This window comes from Balaenoptera musculus, chromosome 3, assembly GCF_009873245.2.
Source record: "Balaenoptera musculus isolate JJ_BM4_2016_0621 chromosome 3, mBalMus1.pri.v3, whole genome shotgun sequence".
In the NCBI taxonomy this organism is placed as follows: Eukaryota; Metazoa; Chordata; class Mammalia; order Artiodactyla; family Balaenopteridae; genus Balaenoptera; species Balaenoptera musculus.
In genome coordinates, this window is record NC_045787.1 from 11,505,589 (window position 1) to 11,528,304 (window position 22,716).

Sequence of the window (22,716 nt, forward strand, 5' to 3'; positions counted from 1 at the left end):
AGCTCTCTTCATGGGCTCCCCTTCCTGCACACACCGTCTTTCTGTTCCTCAAACACAGCGCATTCGTTGCTACCTCTTGCCTCTGTGCTCTTGCCTTTGCCCCATGGATACTAGTCCAATGTTCAATGTTCTCTCCTCAGCAAAGCCTTCCCTGAACCCCTGAATTCTCTCACTCCCTGACGCACCGTGTGCGTGTGTTCTTTACAGAAACGAGAACTATCTGAAATCGGTATGTTCATTTACACTTGATCCTCATTATTCCTGGGACTTCTTATGTATCTAAAGTCTCACGGAGTCTGAATTACCGATGGCTGCTCAGGGAAATACAGGGTCAGGTTCCTGCAAGCCTCTGGTCACGGCATTTCCATCAACCCATCAATACGTAACCTTGTTTTATGTGTGTTTCTGTTTAAAGTCATCTTATTAATATACACTGTTGATTCATTCACATTGAACTCAAGGTCGACAGCACTATGACTCACGCCTGATCAAAGCATGTCTAACACACATGTTTTCTCCATAAGGCACACCACCGCCTTCTTGCGCTCAGGAACACTAGACAACACTTCAGCACTACACACGGGGGCCATTCTCAACAATGAAAAGCAGAAAAATGTGAAAAACATAGCACGAAATAGACCATGGAAAGGACACTTGCTTACGGTCTGAGCTGAAACAAGAAGCAGAGCACAGGCTTGTTCAACCTCAACTGGGAACACTCATGTCAGGAGACTCAAATGTTTCACTGCTTTGTACATGTCCATGAAAGACCGTGAAAGTGCCACAAGGCATTGACATTGAGGTCACAAATAAATTTTAGAGTGTAGGCAAAATCATACAGAATCCTTGCGTAACAAGGATTGACTATATTTGCTTATTTTTTCAGCTACCTTCCCTCTTTGAGACTGAGCTCCTTGCAAATGGGTATTCTGTTTGGCCTTTTCCCACTGTTGCACCCCCAGCAATAGAGTAGTGTGTGTCAGATGGTCAACACCAGATAAATATTAAATGGATGACCCAGTGAGCCAAAGCTCTTTCCCTTTGCCAAGAAAAGTCTAACTCTAATGCCCTCTCATGCTCACCCTTATCCCCCAAAACTCGTCTCAAAAGCAGTCTCCACCAACCTCCCAGGCCTAGCTATGTTCTACTTCTAGATTCCCTGACCATCCTGACAGCATCTCTATCATAACATGTGTCAAATTCTACTTAAATTATTTATTGACTTAATCAGGCTCCCTCACCAGACTGTGAGTCCCTTGTGGGTGTGATCTGATTCATAATTATCTTTGTCTCTTGCGGGTAAGCTTGTGGCTGGTATAATTAGTCATGCAGCAAACATCAATATTTGTCTAAAAAATACCCAAAGTTTATAAAATCTCTTCCCTTGACATATGTTTACAAATGTGGTACTTATCTAAGGGATGGAGATACTAAAAGCTCTCTTTTAAAGAGAGATTGTTTTATCCCTTCCTTGTTTAAAGAAAAGTCTTTTGTGCTTCTGTTGTAAAATTAGTACTTCCTTGGGATCCACTATCCTGGCTAAACCTCTTGAGTTTATGGCTTATAGTGATCATCTCACTATGTATATGTATGTCAAATCATCATGTTACACACCTTAAATATATGCAATTTTTATTTAAAAAGGAAAATAAATAAATTTTTTTAAAAATAAAAAGAACAGGGAATCTCCTCATATGGTGAACGGTGGTTACTGCTGAGGAGATGTTAGCTGAGTGAAATGTAACAACAAAAACCTCTAGAAAACATCAAGCCAACAATGGAAAATAGTTAGGTGTTTTTAGACTTGTCAAACAGAGCTTTGATAACTTTGTCAAAGTATTCTTCTTTGACATGTGTGTTTCATAGAAGTGTTATCACATTCATAGGCTGATATGTGAACCCAGCGTTTTACCATTAGCTACTGGATTAAGCTGAATGTCCCTGAATTCAAACTGGATTTCACAACCTGGCTTAAATCTCCAAGCTGGTGGAGACACCACCTCCCGTAGCCCTGTGCAGTCCTGCCTGGAAAGCCTTCTTTCCACCACTTACCTAAGCCCCATCCATCCTTCCAAGCCCATCCATCCTTCCAAGCTCATCCAGGCCCAACTGCCCCTGAGATCCAGCCCCAGACTATTTCATCCCACTGTTATCTCACCCTCCTTTCTCACCACTTATTTACTATTCCAAACACCTGTTTCTTATCTCATTAGCTAATGCTATTTTATCTGCTTTATTAGATAGGCAAGAACTATCTAGAACCATTGCCTCCCAGGAGCGTTCAAGAAAGAGTCCAGCAGTCCGTCAGTACTCATTAAACACAGGTGTGAATGTGAAGCCACTTGATAACATAGTATAATCCTTAGCACATGGTAACAAAAATAACGATATCCTGTGTTTATAACCTCATCCAACCTGATAATACCAACCATCCCTCAACGCGCAAGACAACTTACTGTTGTTTTCGGCATAAATTCTTATGACAGGCATTAACTCGAAGAGCACTTTCGATTTGGACTCGATGAGTTTCATGTTCCTCTTGTCCCAGCCAGCACCTTCAAGATACAAGCCGTAGACGTAGATGCCCTCTGTGGGAGGGGCAGAAATGTCATCCTTCATCCACTTGGTGACTTCGTTGCAGAGCACCATATTGTCCAGAGCCCAACCTTCGTTGGCCCGAGTTATTTCCTACTCAGGGCAAGAGCAAAAGCAAAGGATGAATGAAATCAGCAACTAGAGGTTTGTCTTAATAAAAAGAGCATTATCGTGATGACAGTGTAGCCCCAAATTATCCAGATTCAAAGAAGGTAGGATAGCATTTAAAGAGTTTTAAAAGATTCTCTTATAAGCAATACCCATGTCCTAATTTAACCCCTTGTACTTTAAAAGAAATATCAAATCAAATCAAATATAACAATAACAAATATTGTGAAATCCCAGCCAGCAGCCTGAGAACAAGTGGGATTTATGTTCAGGACAAAGTAACTGCTGGTGTCAAAAAGAGACAATCATTCTCTGTCTTATTCTACTCTTTAAAACTATAGTGAAAGAAGAAAGCCTGGTAGAGGAAAATTATAATAACACAACAAGTGAAAATCAGAGCTATTACCTGTCGCATTGCAGTTAAAAATCCCTGGGGGTTAAAAAAGCCTGTCATCCAGAAGCAGTGGGGCCGGTCATTGAAAACCCAAGAGGTAAACTGGCAGTTTCTTTCAATAAGCTCAGTAAACCAGAAACCCAACGTACTTGAAACCCAAGATTCCTGAAATGCATACATTAAACCATGAATTAATACAGGTTTAATTCTGCTGTGTAACTGGCTACGTTCACAGAAGAAAACAGTGGTGAAATAACAATTTCACTCTTAGAATTTAGAAGTCCCTAAGACATAAATTTTCCTTGGGTTATGACATTTAAGTTTTCATATTATTCTTCCTCCTTAATGATATGAAATAGGATAGAATCAGCTAGTCATCACATGGATTTCAGATCAATCCAGTTCAGCACACTGTTCAAGATATCTGTTTTCAGTAGAATCTCCTTCCACATACAAATATAGTCATGACCAATTCTGCCATAAAGCAATGAAAACAATTAATTGAATTAAATTTGACAGGTTTCAACTATTTTTCCTTAGGCTACATTTTCAATAGATACATTACAAAATAAGATTTCTATTTATATAAATGTGCTCATGGCCTTATCAGCATTTTAAAATATATTTTGTGAATGATAAATCATAGAAGGCTTTCTCCACTTATCATTTTTTTATGAGGCAAACAACAGTTATTTTCTCAAGTTTCTGTCCCTTAGACTGCACTTTTATTTCCTCTGATGAAGGGGTAGAAATGGAAACACAGGTCTCTTTACCACAAACAAATTAATTGCATTCATTGCCTGTAACGTTCTGCCTGAATTCACGTGTGGAACTCCTATTACTACAACTGGCATGGAAATGTCATTAACGTCAGCAGCAGCCACACTAGAAGGTATCTCCAAATCATATTTTATAATATTTTACTGTAACTGCAATATTTTAGGTGTGAATAAATGTAGTGATCAACCTGGATAGATAAACTACTTGAATTTCAAATATCTTAAGAATTGATATGCCTATTTTTCAAGAGACGGTGAGATTCCCAAAGACTGATAATAAGTAGAATAAAAACCTGTATAAAATGATTTTAATTTAAAAATGAGGTAACTCACTCTATCACATCTTTATAGATGTGTTAACTGAAAGAGGTGTGTTTATATGACATTTGATCTGAGGGCACAGGGACCCATTAATGAGGGGATGTCTCCGGGCAAGGATCCCTGTTCCAGAGCCTGCAGGTGCTGACCAAGCTGGGTGAGCTGGTTTAGTGGAAAATGAGCCTGCAAGGGCCAGTGACCACGGAGGTTCTTTCTCTGTCATTGGCAATGAGAAGAGTGAATTCATATAGAAAACTCTCTGGCCTTGGCAATGAATTTTTTGAAGGTGAGGAGAGAAAGGAGTCTGGTCAAAGCTGATTTTGAGTTTCTAGGCTGCGTGACTAGAGGGATGGATGGTGGGTCACCAGATAAGATGGAGAAGACAGTAGAAGAACACTCCCCAGTTACCATATACTGCCTTTGGGACCCAGAGCCTTGGAATCTGCCAAAGCCCTGGGTGAGATATCAGAGTCTCAGCACTAAGTGAATCTCTTCTGAGAGACTCTCAGTTCTGACCCCATCCTGTCTCACCATCCCATTTACCTGAGTATCCTCCAGAAGGTTCCAGTCACCCCAGGACCCAATATCGTCTCTATAAGGTGCCCTCCCTGGATAACCCCACCCTCCTGCCTCCCAGGTCCTTCCCCTGGACCCTCAGCATCTTCAGAGCCATGATCAGCAAACCCCTCTACAGAGACACTCAAATACTCATTTTACTTTTCCAAGTAAAAAAAAATGTCTTAAAACCACATCTACCATACAAACTGTTATATGTAGAATGGATAAACAACAGGTCCTACTGTAGAGCACAGAGAACTATATTCAATATCCTGTAATAAACCACAATGGAAAAGAATTTTTTTTAAAAACCCACATCTTGGTGCATATATAGAATGGAATATTACTCAGCCATTAAAAAGAATGAAATAATGCCATTTGCAGCAACATGGATGGACCTAGAGATGATCATATGAAGCCAAGTCAGAAAGAGAAAGACAAATACCATATATCACTTATATGTTGAATCTAAAATATGACACAAACAAACATACCTACGAAACAGAAACAGATTCACAGACGTAGAGAACAGACATGCAGCTGCCAAGGGAGAGGGGCTTGGGGGGAAGGACTGGGAGTTTGGGGTTAGCAGATGCAAACTATTATATATAGGATGGATAAACAACAAGGTCCTACTGTAGAGCACAGGGAACTATATTCAATAGATTGCGATAAACCATAATGAAAAAGAATATGAAACAGAATATATATGTATAACTGAGTCACTTTGCTGTGCAGCAGAAATTAACACAACATTGCAAACCAACTATACTTCAATAAAATTTTAAAAACCCACACCTGTCATTTAGCACAATTAACAATACATAATCAATAAGCATACTGGTAAATTATTATCTTGTTATCTTGAGAGATACATACTCACATATTTACAGACAAAGCAAGGAAAAATGTGTCTCTGGTGTGACTTTTGATATCTGCGTGTGTCTAGGAACGTTCCCTTCTATAAGACTAACATCATGAGCTTTGAAGTCCATGAGCTTGGGTTTACATCCTGATTCTTAGACTTCTAAGGTTTGCGATCTGGGAAAAGATTTAACACCCCCCCAACCTCAAGTTCCTCATCTGTAAAATGAGGGTAATAAATTGCAAGATTTAAATGAAACAGTGCATATAAATTGCCTAGCAGAGAACCTGAGATGTGGGAGATGCTAAATTATTTCCTTCCCTACCTACAATCCAAAAATACAGGGCTCTAAGGAGATTAGTCCCTAAGCAAAAGAACACTCTTAAGTACATTATTCTTACATGCTTTTCACTTGCCAATTACAACTATTCACAACAATAAAGTGATTAGGCAGAATAAGAGCTGAGTTAAACGTACTTTTTTCCACCGAGCAGGAATTCTGGCATCAAACATGCAATTCAGTGCGTCTTGTAGATTTTCACTCATGATGATGGTGCCATCAATGGCAAGTTTTAGCTCGGTCAGGGTGCTTCGGACTAGGGTGAGTACCCTTTGCATTCTGTCTATCTCCTGCCTGAGGAAAATGTTCATCGGCTGGAATGGCCCCATCTTTTGCAGCCTCTCCTTTACCTGCCATGGAGACACCCAGCACGTGAAAAAGTAGGCAGCTACTAACGTTATGTAACTGGTACCCTAGGGCTTTTGAAAGGGCCCCAAATTTTACAGTTCCATAAACAGTAAGCTTTTATTTTTTTTCACTGCCAGAAAACAATGAAGAAATAAAGAAGAAACGTCTGTTAAATGACCAGCTGATTTTTCATTCCATGTGGCAGAAGACAGGCCTCCATAAATTCACAGAAGAATATACAATCCATGTCCACAAACATGTAGCCTTCCAAACAGCAACTGCACTTACTGGGAAATATTCACTACTGCCACTCCAAGACTTGCAAATACACACATGGACACACACAAGTAGATGTGTACACATACACAATAATTCTTAAGGCTGCCTCAAAACACTAGACTTCTGTTTTAAAAGCTTTCTGTTTTTTCCATCAAAGCATCTATCCATCCACCCACCCATTCATTTCTGTCTTACAAGTATTTATTCAGAGTCTTCTGTGGATCAGATATCATACCACGTTGAATTGCTTTATCCTAAGCAAATTTAGCAAAAGGAAGGTGTCTCTTCTAAACCCCATACTTACCATGTTTATTTATGTAATTATTATTATATTTTTAAGACACTTTTATTGCTTTATAAATATTTCAACCACTGTTAGACATGAATGACCGCTTTCCTGATACTATAATGAAAGGTGCTTACGAAAGCTCATAGCAGTATTGATTTTCTCCGAGCAAGTGATCAGAGATTCTTCCAAGGGAAATGAGTCCCTTGGTGACAGTTCCTTGAGTTCAGACTGTAGTACTAGCATCCAAAATGGCCTGCTTCATGGAAAATAATAGGATGCTCAAGTAACAAAATGCTGCAGACTTCCTTCTGAAAACCAGGTGGAAAGGGCAATATATAAAGAAACATGGTGGTCTTGTGACAAAAAAGTCACAAGGTTAGTCCAGGTCATCTTTTAAGACTACATGGATGGGACTTCCCTGGTGGTCCAGTGGTTAAGACTCAGTGCTTCCACTGCAGAGGGCATGGGTTCAATCCCTGGCTGGGGAACTAAGATCCCGCATGCTGTGGGGTACAGCCAAAAAAAAAAAAAAAAAAAAAAACACATGGAAAGTAAGCTACTTACTTTTGCTTTTCTCAAAGACTTAAACATGTTATCAGGGTAAACCTTTTCACAATATTTGCTAAAATGTCAAAAAAAATTAACTTTCACAATCATCAATTTTGCTTAGAAGTTACTTGCGTATTAAAAAGACAAATCAATTTTCCAAACCCATGAGATGAAGAAGCTGCAGAGTTAACGATATAACTATAGATTCCCTGAAATTAAGAAGGCCTGAATTACACAACATTTTTCTAAATAATCAATGCTTTACTCTAAGAATACATTTTTTTTCCTCTGAACAAATGACAACGTGAAGTGCCTCCAGGGAACGTTTTAGAAAACCAATCCTAACCCATCGGTCCACACTTGTAATTTAATTACGAAGATTAACGTTCTCATCAGGTTTCTTTATTATTTCTCTTTTGAGATGATTACATTTATAAATTCAAACACTTCTTTTTCTGGTTCTTCAAGAAGTAAGTTTTTTAAATGATTTTTTTTAATTTCAGAAAAATTATTTTTTGCCCTCCTCCCTTCGTCCTCACTCCCGCAACCAACTAGACACATCCACAGCTGACGTTTTGTCAGGATGCCATCAACTCACTTCAAATGGACCATAGTCCGGGGGCAGCTTCTCTAGCATGTCATCAGCCAGCCGGGCCACCACCGCCTCCCGGGTCTCATCTCCTCCACCAGAGCTGTCCTTGGGCTGGATGCCCAGAATGGTGTCCAGCACGTCCTTGGCCAGCTTGCTCTGGTAGGTGATGTCGGCATTGGGGTGCAGCCAGAACACCTCAGGGCTGTCGTAGGTGGGCAAGCTCTGAACAACACAGACTGTAAGCACAGACTGCTGACACAAGTACCAGTTAAATTACACTGTCTTAGCAAATAAACATGTTTTTATTAGGATAAGCATTTACGTGATATGTCTTATTCGTGGCAGGCTGCAACCTCAACAATTTCTCCAGGAAAGAAAAGTTGTCTTGAAAAACAATTAACATAATAGGCTCGTGGTTCTTTAATATCTGCACCTCAAGCAAATTCAATCAAAAAGACACTATCTTGTTTTATAATATATTTGTAAGATGGAAAGGGAACTATGGATTGGCATTTTGTTTTTTGAAGGTCTCGTCTAATTCAAACCAATTGTTTAAATAAATGGTGTATAACTAATTGTTACTAAAAATGACAGTTTTAGCAATTATGGCCCAATAAGAGCAGAGGTGGGAAATGTACTTTCCCAAGGAGAAGGACAGAGACTAAGAAAAACGAGAAATATTGAAAGAGCAACAAAGTTACAGAGAAAAACAGACAGCAAGAGACAATGAGAAGCAGAACTAGCAATTACTAGCAGGTAAATACTCCCCCCGCTACTTGGAAAAAAGAAGATTTACCTACAATTTGACATATAATTTTATGTGTGAATTGTATCCTTAACTTTATTCATGGTTTCCCTCTCTTCTAGCCCATTATTTTATTCCTTTCTACATAATGCCTTTTTATGAGCTACCTCAAATTCATTGTGAAATGAGGTGTATGTAAATAAATATAATGGGCAGGTATACCTAAATTTATACCTTCACAGGCATTCTCCTATTCAGTGCTAATGATTTAAAGACACATATAGTACAGTTAAGACAAATATATTTGTAGATTTGAATTAATAAAAGTGTAGGGGTGGTGATATATGATAAACTCATCACACTTATATATCACAGAACCTCTAAATATACTGATAAATTTAGCTCTTGGCGGGCTGTTGTGCTTTACTTTGTTCATCCGGAGATAAACTTTAGAGGCAAAAGAGATCGCTAAATGATGATCTAACGAATTCAAGGTACTGAGACAGAAAATGTAGTTACCTGGAAGGACAAATCAGATTTTTTCCCCAAATTTCCTGTCAAAATCCTATTCTTACTTAGAGCAGTGCTTCTCAGTTGGAGGTGATTTTGCACCCGCCAGGGACATTTGGCAATGTCTGGAGACATCGTAGGTTGTCACAACTGGGTAGAGAGTGAAACTGACATCTAGTGGGTAGAGGGGAGAGATGCCGCCAGCCATTCTACACAGGTCAGTCCCCCACTCAAGGAAGCATCCAGCCCTGAACGTCAACGGAGCCGAGGCTGAGAAACCCAGTCTTAGAGGAAGCGCTTCTACAGAGCGCGTTCCTGAACATACTCATAAGCTGTCCATTAGGCCAGGATTAAGGAACAGATGTCACGGGATAAGGCAAGTGGATTGAAACAGAACAGATTGCGTCTAGAGGCTGCCTTTGGGTAGAGAGCTCCAGGGGATTTGTGTAGGTTCCCTGGTTCTAAATCTGCCCAGTCTATCACCTCTCCAAAGAATATTCCTCACTGGGGCATTAAAAGGGGAGGAAAGAAGGGAATTCACATAAAGCACACCCTCAGAACAAATATAAGCAGTTTAATCACTAGGTGACTATAAACATATGAAGACAGCATCTATGGTGCCTGGAACCTTCCACGTTCAGTATGCATCACCATTAAAATTTATTTGCAAAGAAGTACATACAGTATAAATAAATATCAAAAAAGTCAACTTGCTATAGATACTTGCTCTATACAAAAAATTCTCAAGATGACAAACCTGAATATACTGAAGATAGTTATCCACCGTGCTGCATTTTGGAATATTATATCCTTGGTAAAAGCTAAAATCCGGTCCAAACATATTTTCACTGAACCAAACCTTAGCAAGTGTGTTCAGCAATCTCTTGTCATAGTCATCAGTGACTCTGCCTCCGTACTGAATCTCTCCTATCATGTAGCGTACGGTGGTCCAGGAGACGCCCTGGGAAAATTTATAGAATGATTGTGGACTGACTACTGTCTTACCCCCATTTTCCTTGCCAAGTAACACCCATGTAATCACTGTCACCAATGTCATTTACTCATTCATTTATTCACTCCTCAGTAATGTGAAAAGTGCAGAAAGAAAATTAAATAGGCAGACATGAGGGGTAACTCAAAGCTCGTGATCCTGATTTGAAACAGATTCTCTTGGTACATTCATATGTTTCTATACTTTGATTTCAATAGAAAAAAAATTGTTTAATTTTTGAGAATATAGAGGCTGTTCTTTAAAAAGCACACACTCCAAAAGTAATTTAGACTCTAAATGTTCATGTTTTAGGATTTTAAAAAGCACACTTCTTCACCCATTCCCCCCTCCCTCCAATAGACCCCGTTAGGTTGTCTTACTTGTAATGTCAACCTGTCTTTGAGAAGTAAAAACATAATCAAAATTTGTTCCTTTTTTTCCCTAAAATCAAGAGGCTAGTGTGACCCAAGCTGCTATGACTTAAAGAGAATGACTTTGCCAGCACAGAAAATCATCACTCTTACAGGATTTACGCCAAGGCTGGGCGGTCATGTTAGCTCAAGGACCCAAGTCCACAATCACCGGGGGCATGAAGCAGTGTGTGCACAGTACCTTTTTGAGATCCATGTCGTCTAAGTGGTTTTGGATGAACTGCACTGTGGCATTAAAGTCGGCTTGGTTAAACTCATAGGGTATGTTCCACCCCAGGGGGCCGAACTTGCGCCTCTCCTGGACCGTGGAGTGCAGGAAAGCCACGGCATACAGCATGGGCTTCCACTGGGCTACAGCGCTCACGTCCAGCAGGTCTTGGCTCACGCCTGTTGTGGTCAGTTAGGTGAAAAACTATATCATCTCTCAAACATCTTTACTTTCTACTACTTTTATAAGCTATTAATTATTTTTGTAAATTCCTGATATTAAACTTCACTTATCTTGAGTTACTCTTACCATATTCATATGACAATTATAATTTAACTTTTGGGTACCCAGAGGGCATTCCTCTCTGAAAAATATGCACAGAGATTTGAGGCGGTTGGGGGCTTGCTAACATGGATCAAGTTCTTGCCAACCTAACAAGATAATGTGGGGATAAAATAGAGATGGAAGAATAGTGGCAGTAAAATAAATATTGCTTCTATTACTACAACTACTACTACTACTACTACTAATACCTATTACTACTACTACTACTAGGGTCATGTACACAGGTTGCAATGGCTTCTATATACTCTTTTAACAATTTAATATTAATTAAAATCGTGTATATAGAAGTCCATTGCTATTGAAAAGTATGAACTATTAGATATAAAGTAAGCTACAAGGATATATTGTACAACACCGGGAATATAGGCAATATTTTATAATAACTATAAATGGAGTAGAGTCTTTAAAAATTGTGGGGCTTCCCTGGTGGCACAGTGGTTGAGAATCTGCCTGCCAGTGCAGGGGACACGGGTTCGAGCCCTGGTCTGGGAAGATCCCACATGCCGTGGAGCAACTAGGCCTGTGAGCCACAACTACTGAGCCTGCGCGTCTGGAGCCTGTGCTCCGCAACAAGAGAGGCCGCGATAGTGAGAGGCCCGCGCACCGTGATGAAGAGTGGCCCCCACTCGCCGTGACCAGAGGAAGCCCTCGCACAGAAACGAAGACCCAACACAGCCAAAAGTAAATAAATAAATTAATTAATTAAAAAAAATTGTGAATCACTATATTACACACCTGTAACATATAATATTGTACAGCAACTATATCTTAATTAAAAAGAATAATAAAATATAATAATAAAATAAAAAAGAAGCCCATTGCAACCTGAGTATACTCCCCCAAAATAATTATGATTACTATATATGTACATATTATATTGCATATATAATTATAAATTTTTTCACTTGAAATCTTTTTTTACTGACATCATCCTTCCACATCTATTTTATTGGCAAAAATTTGAGACTTGTTGACAACTCCAAAAAAATTTCTTTGTAGATTTTTCAGATTGCTATGTAATAATTATTATATTGATGATTATTATTAAATACACTATTTTAAATTAAATTTATTCCAATTGTCCTGGATAGTTTTTGTTATCACTATTTTACAAGAAAACTGGAACTCAGGTTGCTTGAGTGATTAGCACACAAGAGAACAAAGCATTTGCTCAGGCAGTATCAGAGCCGGGATTTCTAACTCCAAGTCCATACTCTTTCTGTGACCATGAGCCTCAGACAGGGAGCTATGACACAGAAGGAGCAAATGAACAGAGAGTAATCTCAGCTCCAGTTGTGACAGGAGGGGCATTTTGGTCTGGTTTGGTGGCCGTTGTCGGATTTCTAACTTAGCTCACATTCTGACATCCTGACACACAACCTCATGCAATGAAAGCAGAGACCATAATTGTGACTCAGCCTCTCCTCTTGCAAGAGGCTACTGCCCTACGTTAGGTATGAAGCACGAAGACCATAAACGACATTATCCATTTTAGATGTTAACATAGAAAGGCAAGTGTCTAGCAGAGAATAGCATAGGCCAAAGTAGAGCGATAGTGGGGAAATAGCAAAAATATAAGGTGGAAACCTGAGCTCTGACGCCCTAACACGGCCAGAGGATATTCCACATGGAGCAGGACAGAGGGGGCTATCCCCTCACCATCATGTTAAGTCATAGCACCACTTCCTATAACTAATCCTAGCTAATTCATTGTTCATAATTTCTTTAAGAAAACAATTTAAGCACAAGAACTCCTGTAAACTTGGAAGTATTCCTCGACTCACCACCATATGTTCTTTTCAGTCCTGCCCGGAGTCCCTGGGGGGGCTCATTGGCAAATTTAATGGACATCTGAAGGAGGGTAATGGGAAACTGCTTATGAGCCTCAGTCGTCATCCACAGGCGGAAAGCATCATGTACAATCTCGGTTTCTATAATTATGTCCATTAGCTCATCCATGAAATCGAGTCCCAGATGGCAGTTCTGCAAAAGTGCCCATCCTCCCTACATCAACAACAGTACATGGAAATTAGTCGATTTTGTGTTTCACCCAGAGATTTAAATTAGTACGTTCTCTAGAAATTAAGTAATTAAAATTTAATAGAAAAGCATGCTAACCCCTTTAAAGTAATCTAGGTCAAATCTAAGGATATGATCATGTTGAACTGAGATAGGTTACATTTCTTCTTATTCCATGTATGTGTCTCACAGTATACTAGCATGCCACTTGTAGTAATAATATATGGTGGGGGTCATGAACATCACCAAAGTGAAACATAAAAAGAGATAATGGCACTTCCAAGTAAAGATGGTTGACTGAAAACTGTCACTTAGCTCAGCTGCCTCCCCAAATTCCATGAAAAGTACAATGAAGGGACTTTTTTAAAGGTATGAATTCTGAAGGGCAAAGATAGTGAAGGTGAAGACAATGTCAATAACACTGAAAACAGACTCAAGAAAGCTGAACCCTAAACTGACCATTCGGGGAGAGCTGAGACGTAAACTGATTTATACCATATAACTCCCAAAACACTCAAGAAGAGGTGACAAAGGTCCTTCTGGAAGTGGGGGAAGATGATGGCCTAATACAAGAAGATTGAAAGTCCAGACCCCCGACATGTTTCCTTAATGAAAGATGGAAAGTTGATTTTCTTTAGAAGGCAAAACAGACAGGGTTTGCAATAGAGGACAGCAGCCTGTTAAGAGTATAGGAACCTCACTGAAAACAGGTAAAGGAAAGCTTACCTATTGAATTTGGAGACCTATTACCTTCCTTCTCCCACTGAGTTCCCAGAATACGGACAGCAAGGTATATACCCTCTAGAATAGGAAGAACCTTCTCTGGGGAATCTGACCACTCTAACAGCAAGAGCCTTAGAAAATAAAAAGCCATATCTCTGGTGTAAATTATTCTATGAGCATAAGAAGATTCTTGCATAAAGCAACACAGGCAAAAATTTAGGTCATGAAATAATAATTTATTCAATACCTAATCTATAGAACATTTTTTGCCAAAATCATCTACCATACCCAGATCATAACCTTGAGTTGTTTTCTTGACTCTCTGACTTTGGATCACTTAGATTTGATTAGTGTAACCTGAGATATTTTTCTTTCCAAGAAACAAACTAAGCACCAGATCTAAAATCTTAGTCAAGTTACATGTAAAACTGATCATTCTGGAATGTCACATATTCCCTTACATTTTCTTCAGAAGTATATAGCACTGCTGAATAAATAACTATTTATTTATCCTATGAAAATTTAATTGACACTATCCACAATTCAAAAAAAAGGGAAATTAAATATAAAACATAACTACAAAAAGGCTTCAGATGCTCTCTTTCATCCAGCATACAAGTGACTCCTGATCTAAGTCTCTTAGGTGAGAACTTGGAAGGTTCGATCTTCACCCACGGAAAGGAATCTTTGGCCAAGGTTGTTTCTTTGGCATTGCCACACTCTGTATGAATGTTTTGTGTTCTTACTGAGCAGATCATCCATTTTGCTATTCTTGGGTAATTGGTTCACTCTCTCATAAAACACTATTGTCTCTGACAAGTTATAAGCATGCTAATAATAATAAAGATTTTAAAAAATTTTTACTTGAAATTAAACTACTAAACAAAAAACACAGATAAATTGAAGGCTAAAAACATTCCATTTAAATTCTAATTTAGTTGCCTGAAGCTATTAGTTACACCATTATTTATTTTAAATTCAAGTTAAATCCATGTCCTGTGAATGTCAGTGTTTTTGCTCTAAGTACAGTACTATGCAGAGGAAGGAAGTCAAGGGGGAGGGAGGATGAGGGGGGAGAGGCCAGAATGGAGGCCCACCAAGCCCTCGTGTCAGACCAGACCTAGGATTCTGAATCATGGATGTATTTTTTCATCTCTAAACATATTTAAATCAGGTGCCTTTTGCCCTCCCCCTCCCAACTACAAACTAAGTGCATCAGACAGAGCACAGCACACATGAGAGACCTCTCCCTTTCACCAAAGCTGGGGGCAGGGCACAGCTTGAGGGTGGAAGAGGTAAATATGGAGGTTCTAGAACCCAGTGAGCTCAGTTCCAGACCAGGGGGAGGGGACCAGGATGCAGCACAGTGGTAAGATTCTAGAGTCAGCAGCTGGGACCTAGAACCCAATGGTTTCAGGGTGAGCTTAGTGTTTGGTCTGCTCTGTACACTGTTGAATTTGCAAGCTGCAAAGGGCTCTAGGAGACCCACTTGGAAGGCAACAGGCCAGGTTTCCTGCAAACCTCTGGTACCACCACAGGATAACAGCAGATTCCTGGCCTCTGGGATTGGGGGCAGGCCTAGGGGACCCCAGGGCACAGATGATGCATTCTGGAACCCAAGAAAGGTATGGTGTTGTAGATTCTGGAGAGTTATGGATTCCAAGAGCAGAGCTGGAGGGGTTGGAGCGGATGGCAGAGAGGAGGAACTATGAACCCTATAGAACGTTCGGGACCTGGAGTGGGGTTTAGCGTTATGCAAACTGGTCAGGGAATAGGATGTTCTGATTGGGCAAGTTTTCCATAAGTCAAGGCTCAGCAGAAAAAGTTTTAAGTGTGTCCATTTTTCCATGGAAATTTTCTAATAGATATCATGCTTTTTCCTGTTTAGTAAACAGAATACAATACATAAGTTTAAACTATTAAGGATTCATAAGCTCTCTGCATCGTTATTCTATAACCTGTAATGTCAACATCATAACACAAAAGTAGACATCTGGTCTCACATTCGCCATGGTCTGCTGCAGGAGCTTGCGAGCGTGGACCGCCTGGCCCTGACCCATGGACACGTAGTGGGTTTCTATTTTTAATCTCTTCCCCAAGGTGATGATGGAACCTGTGGGGTCTGAGCCCATAGACAGGAGACAGATGAGTGGTGTCCGTGGATCAGATTCCTCCCATGTCTTTTCCAAGTCCAGGATAACACCTTCCGCATACTTTTCTCCCATGGAGTCCACGATGTACTTACGCGCCTGCCAAAAACAGTACACGAGTCACCAAAATTAGCTCCAACTCCTTCTTGTGCATAATTCAATGTGGTTTCCAAAATTCATTTTTGTAGATTATCTCAATGATGTCTACAGTAACCCTGCCAGGAAAATAGGGCAGAAGCTTTTTTCTTGTTGGTTTATCTGTTTGTTTGCTTGCTTGCTTATTTGAATCCTCACTCTGTAGAAGCTGAGTTACTTGCCAAAAACACAATCACCCACTTAAAAGACTAGAACCCAGCTTGGCTGACTCCTTATCTGGGACCCGTTTCAATACACCGGCTGCTTCATGCTGTACAAAAGATTTAAAATATTAGGCAACTCTATTATTGAGGATGCTTTAAGGGAAAAGCATATGCATTCAAATAATCAAGTAAACAGTACAATGCCTGGGATTTAATGGGTACTTAACAAATAGATAATTACTGCTGAGTGACTACTTATGTAGTGAAATTTATTGCATACTTATCAAATTAATTAATTTTTAAAGATTTAATCCAATTGCATTTGGAGCACACGGTACCACTTATTTTTGTATCTCTTAATATTTTTTCAAGGTTGGCCAGATCCTGTATTGAATTCTCTAACCTAAGTATAAATGCCTGCACATTTTTTACAGCTTTCTGAAAGGTACTTTACAAGTTTGCCTGACATGTTCTTTGGCTTCTCCAAAAGTCTACTTGTTTACACATTCATCACAGCCACTGGGCAGTGTGCTTTGTGATCAGGAAGGACTTCAAAGGCTGGACGCTCAGGTGTTCCACAAATTGCAGTTGTTTCTCAGCCACAGGCACCTGGGTACCTGCCATCATTGCAGCATCTCTCAAGATCCAGGTGTTTTGTCCTCTGGCATAGCAAGAAGCTCAAAATGGTCAATCTTGCCATAGAACTCAGCACTGACCCCACCTGGACATTTCCATCCAAGCTATGAGCTAACTTACTGTTACCTATACATACATCAGGGGCCAGGTGGTAAATATATTAGGCTTTCGTGGCCGTACAGACTCTGTTGCCCAACTCAACCTACCACTGCAGCATAAACAAATGATAGTTCATAAATAAATGAGCACGGCTATGTTCCCATAAAAGTTTATAGACACTGGACTTTGAATGTTATATAATTTTCACATATCACAAAATATTATTCTTCTTGGCTTTTTTTCAAGCCTTTAAAACTATAAAAACCACTCTTAGCTCACAGCTGTACATAAACAGGCAGTAGCACAAGACACCCTCTGATAGCGTGTTCTTCTTGCAACCAGGCTTTTGAATGTCCCTGGACATGCACTAATGCTCAGCCAAAATGCTACGAACAAGCCTGATGTTGCTTGTGGGGAATGGGGATTAAATACGTCCACATTGTTGACCTTGTAATATGCTTCCCCAAATGGTGTCTGGTTGAAAATCACAAAAGGAATCTAATGTGAGAATAAAAACTTCAGAGGAGACAACATTTTTCCAAGGGGCCTTCTAGATCTTGCTTAAGACTTGGGTGTTACCATAAGGGCCAGGGGAAGCCATTAAAGGAATACCATAATGATATTTCTGTTTCTTCTAGAATATACAAGATGGATTAGAGTGGGCAAGAATGAACTACAGGAGACCAGTTAGAAAGACATGGCTGTCATCAGCCTAAGGGTGACAGAGGCCAGAATGAAGATGACAAAGTTACAAAGGGGTGGGAGACACTTAAATTTCAGCACTGAACCCAATAAAGTGTTATATGAAAAAAATAAAAAGGGAAGGAAGGAAGAGTGGGAGGGAAGGGAGGGAGGGAGGGAGGAAGGAGAGAAGGAAGGGGAAAAGAAAAGTCTACTTGAAACTTCTACACTCCCCTTAAATAAGGCAACTGTTTGACAATTCATTTGGTCAGGATAAAAGTAATGACGTTGAGAAGAAAAACCAAAGGAAGGGTGATCTCAGTGCCCTGAGTTGCAAAACTCATTTTTCTTTTCTCAATAAATGATTGAATCTAGTTGTTTTCATGATTCCACAGTATCTAGGTGAACTTGGAGGTGGTTACTCCATATGTTTTTAACACTCCCCCTGGAGAGTGAAGGGGAAAAATTCCTACATTCTATTAGAAACCCCAGCCTACTGTTATTTTATGACTTATTTAAAGAAGTCTGTAAAAAAAAAAAAAATCAATGTCTGTGAATAGTAGAGTTTAACTTTTAGCTGTGAAGGCAAGACACCACAAGTCTGTTTCATGGGTAAATTTCCATGACGGTAAGGCCAACAGATTAAAAGTCTTTGAAAATGGATCTTGTAGAGGCAGGGTTTACATTTAAACCATATGTATCATTCAAAGAAATTCAGGCAAACCTTCTTTCTCACATCGAGGTTTGTGACACATCCTGGGGTAATGGCTATGGATTTGGGGATGCTATACTGCCCTGTAGTCTTCCTCTCCCCTCCCCAGTACCTGAGCAGTCTTCCTATTTAAGAAACATCACTTTACTACTAGCAAAATGGAGTAGCCATATCTTTTTTGAGTTAATATTAAAATGATATGGAAAAACAATGCATTACCTTCACATTAGACCTATATAACCACCTTACAAACATAGTTTCCTCATTCACTCTTATTGTATCACTTAGACCAAAGAAAATCATTAAATTACTTAGCCCAAATATACACCTCCGTACACTTATTTGTTGTTTATTTTTCCATTTTTCACAATTGTATTGCTAGAAAATTACACAGAAGCCTACACAAAAATTCTCATGGGGATTAACATTTTAAATATTCTTTTAAATTTAAAAGGAAATGTTCCTTTAAAATATTCTCCTATTTTTAAAATATGTACTTTTTACCTGGGCAATGGTTCTGTCGGGACACCAGGATCTAATAAGGAGAAGACGTCTAAAGCAGTCTAGAGATTTATCATAGGCATTTGGAAGGGGTTCCTCCTCAGGGTTTTCCTTATCAAACCAAATTTTCCACATTTTCTCATTTCTCGATATCTGAAAATACCAGGGGATAAGAAAAGTGTCACACCACAGAAAAATCTTCCAGTAAGCATTCACAGATATTTTTCCTCTTTCTGACCATTCCAGGCATGTGTGAATGCTATTCCTTGAGTATTTTTTAAAATTTTATATCCTAGCACCAAAAAGCTGAGAGTCTAAAATCAAATGTGATTTGCTCTGAAGTCAGTCTGTACTAACACCAGCCTCCGGCTCCCTCTTAAAGGAGGGAGAGCCCTGGGTTGTGGAATTTCTTCTATGACTTTGTGGGAACAAATCTGCAAAGAATAAAGAAATCAATGGAAATTCATTTTCATTATTTTAAGGAAATCTGTTTTGCTCCATGAGATCCCTTATGATGAAGAACCAAGTCTCAGGCTTCCCTGGTGGCGCAGTGGTTAAGAATCCGCCTGCCAATGCAGGGTACATGGGTTCGAGCACTGGTCTGGGAAGATCCCACACATTGGGAAGCAACTAGGCCCGTGCGCCACAGCTACTGAGCCTGCACTCTAGAGCCCTCGAGCCACAACTACTCAGCCCACGTGCCGCAACTACTGAAGCCCGCTATCCTAGAGCCCGTGCTCCGCAACAAGAGGAGCCACTGCAACGTGCACCGCAACGAGGAGTAGCCCCCGCTCGCCGCAACTAGAGAGAGCCCGCGCACAGCGAAGACCCAATGCGGCCAAAAATAAAATAAATAAATTTATTATTTTTTTAATTAATTTATCTTTTTATTTTTGGCCGCATTGGGTCTTCATTGCTGTGCGCGGGCTCTCTCTAGTTGCGGCGAGTGGGGGCTACTCTTTGTTGCGGTGCACGGGCTTCTCACTGCGGTGGCTTCTCTTGTTGCGGAGCACAGGCTCTAGGCGTATGGGCTTCAGTAGTCGTGGCTCCCAGGCTCTAGAGCACAGGCTCAGTAGCTGTGGTGCATGGGCTTAGTTGCTCCATGGCATGTGGGATCTTCCCGGACCAGGGCTCGAACCCATGTCCCCTGCACTGGCAGGCGGATTCTTAACCACTGTGTCACCAGGGAAGTCCCAAAATAAAATAAATAAATTTATTAAAAAAAAAAAAAAGAACCAAGTCTCATTCACTTATGTTTCCTCATTTCCCAGGACCATTCTTGGAACAAAAGAAGACATTTAATACATGTTTATTATTGAAGTCTCTTGGTCAATACTCTATTAATCTAGAGTAATTTGAAATACACCACTTAATATCAGCATTAAATGAATAATCACACTTGTTTCCTTTAGGCAATTGATAAAGGAAAAAAACACAGTCCATTATCACTTGAAGCTTAAAAAACCAAAGAGAGGCAAGCATTATATGGGCAAGCATCTCAAAATCATAGAATAAATCACATCGGCAGATAAACATGATCTTATGTTCTCTGGTATATTCCCTTTGATTAAAGCCCCAAGTGTAATCCTTGGAGATCTAATCAAAGGAAAAACCATTTGGGTTCATATTTAGAAAGTATCATGTAAGAATAAAAAAATAACCTCTTTCAATCATGAAAGACTACATAATATGGAGGGATTTCAGGTATAAAGTATAATCTCCAGAAGACAGCTACTTCAATAACTGATAATAGTCCAGGAAAGGTCACTAGGAGTCATCCCATGGGGGAACAAGCTAGAATGCATTAAAATCTCCCCCTCAAAAAGCTATTTAACCCAAAAGAATGGCTTATACCCTAATTACATGGCAATCACCAGGTGTAAGCCAAAACATAAAAAATACAGCAGAACTTAAGCTTCCAGTCAACTTAAACTGGCAAAGTCAAGAATGAGCATTAGGACAAATACCATATGATATCATTTATATGTGGAACCTAAAATATGATACAAATAAATTTATCTGTGAAACAGAAACAGACTCACAGACATAGAACACAAACTTACAGCTACCAAAGGGGAAAGGGGGTGGGGGAGGGAGAAATTAGGAGCTTGGGATTAACAGATACAAACTACTGCATATAAAATAGATAAACAACAAGGTCCTACTGCATAGCACAGGGAACTATAGTCGATACCTTGTAATAAACCCTAATGGAAAAGAATATATGTATATATATACACAACTAAATCACTTTCTTGTACACCAGAAACTAACGTAACATTGTAAATCAACTATACTTTAATGATTAAAAAAAAAAAAAAGAACCAGTGTTAAGACATTTTCTGGTGAAAAAGAGCCTTCATCTGGCAGCTGAAGAAAGCCACCTTACTGTCCATGCAGCTTCTCGCTGGTCATCAGATTCTCAAGAAGCTATTTCCTGGCTTGTCCCAATTCAACTTTCTATACCCAAGTTCCACAATACCAATATATACACAATTCATCAGGAACTTGCTGCTTATGAAAGGACAACGACTTCTAAAGATAAAAGGCCAGGTGTTTGTGTTAGATTTAGACCCAGATGCCTAGCTAAGGCACTATAACGAAGAGAGGAAGAAGAGAGAAACAAGAGGTAAGAATGGATGTTTATCACTTAGAGGAAGGGTGTTCTTATTACTATTCATTTCATCTTTAGAAAGACGGCAAAACCTTTTAATCATATCTAATCATTTAATCTAATTGAATCTGTTTTCCCACTTACTTGTGGGTCTCTAATTGGTGATACTGACATACCATCCAGGTCAGCGTTGGTTAAACTTCCTGGGTAACTAATTTCTTCCTGCGAGACCAGCCTGCCATGGACGGAGTGTGCTTTATCAGAGTATGAGTGAGCGGTGAGGAAAGTCAAGCACTGGTCATACCATTTTAAGAGTGACAAAGAAATCTCTCTCTTCCCCAAGTAGTGTAGCCAAATGATAAATCAAGAAGCTGCTCACTGTGACGTTATCATAAGTTTACTCAAAGCACAAGTTACCTGATCAAGGACATCAGAAAACTGTCTAAGTTTGCTCAGTTCCACCAAATTCAGCCAGGTCATGTCCAGGATCCATTTAGATGGTTTAGGAGGACAGGCTTTCAAGTCCAACGAGGCACCACCTTTCAAGTTAAACATATTAAGTTATTAAATTTTTCTTTCTTTACTGTAAAACAATCTCTTTATAAAAAACTTTTGCTGAAACTATTTTAATATCAATTCTTTTACTACCTGGACATTTATTAAACTCAGAAATAGAAATCATAGTGATGAACAAGCTTTAACATTTAATAAAGGAATAGATGATTTTAGAAAAACACATTTAAGGATCAATAATATAGCTTTGGATTTAGGTAAGTGGTGGATTCTGTCTTAGCTCCACCTGGCCAAGGTCTGGGACAAGCCAGCTCATCTGTCTGGAACTCTGTTTCCAAATATGTACAATGGGAATAATGAAGCCTAGGTGTTGTGCTAATGGCAGAAAATATATAAAGTGAGTGTAAAGCACTCAAAACAGGATCAAGGACAAAGCAGAGGGTCACTAAATGAGCAGCTATTGTCAGCATTAAGAATTGCCAAATATTGGCACAAGCTCATTTTAAGGAGAGAATTTATCTAGAA

The 22,716-nt window shown here is 39.5% G+C and overlaps 1 protein-coding gene across 1 annotated transcript in view; it reads right to left on the minus strand.

The window, feature by feature from the left end:
* DNAH5 (dynein axonemal heavy chain 5) overlaps nucleotides 1–22,716 on the minus strand; it is a 213,525-nt gene that overhangs the window by 8,533 nt on the left and 182,276 nt on the right. The window contains exons 69-78 of the mRNA XM_036849308.1: nucleotides 22,096–22,217; nucleotides 19,068–19,217; nucleotides 15,990–16,235; nucleotides 13,029–13,248; nucleotides 10,873–11,078; nucleotides 10,027–10,230; nucleotides 8,021–8,236; nucleotides 6,095–6,307; nucleotides 3,110–3,262; nucleotides 2,457–2,688 (exon numbers count right to left, since the gene is read on the minus strand). Of these exons, the coding sequence (XP_036705203.1) occupies nucleotides 2,457–2,688; nucleotides 3,110–3,262; nucleotides 6,095–6,307; nucleotides 8,021–8,236; nucleotides 10,027–10,230; nucleotides 10,873–11,078; nucleotides 13,029–13,248; nucleotides 15,990–16,235; nucleotides 19,068–19,217; nucleotides 22,096–22,217 (1,962 nt within the window). The remainder of the gene's footprint in view (nucleotides 1–2,456; nucleotides 2,689–3,109; nucleotides 3,263–6,094; nucleotides 6,308–8,020; nucleotides 8,237–10,026; nucleotides 10,231–10,872; nucleotides 11,079–13,028; nucleotides 13,249–15,989; nucleotides 16,236–19,067; nucleotides 19,218–22,095; nucleotides 22,218–22,716) is intronic.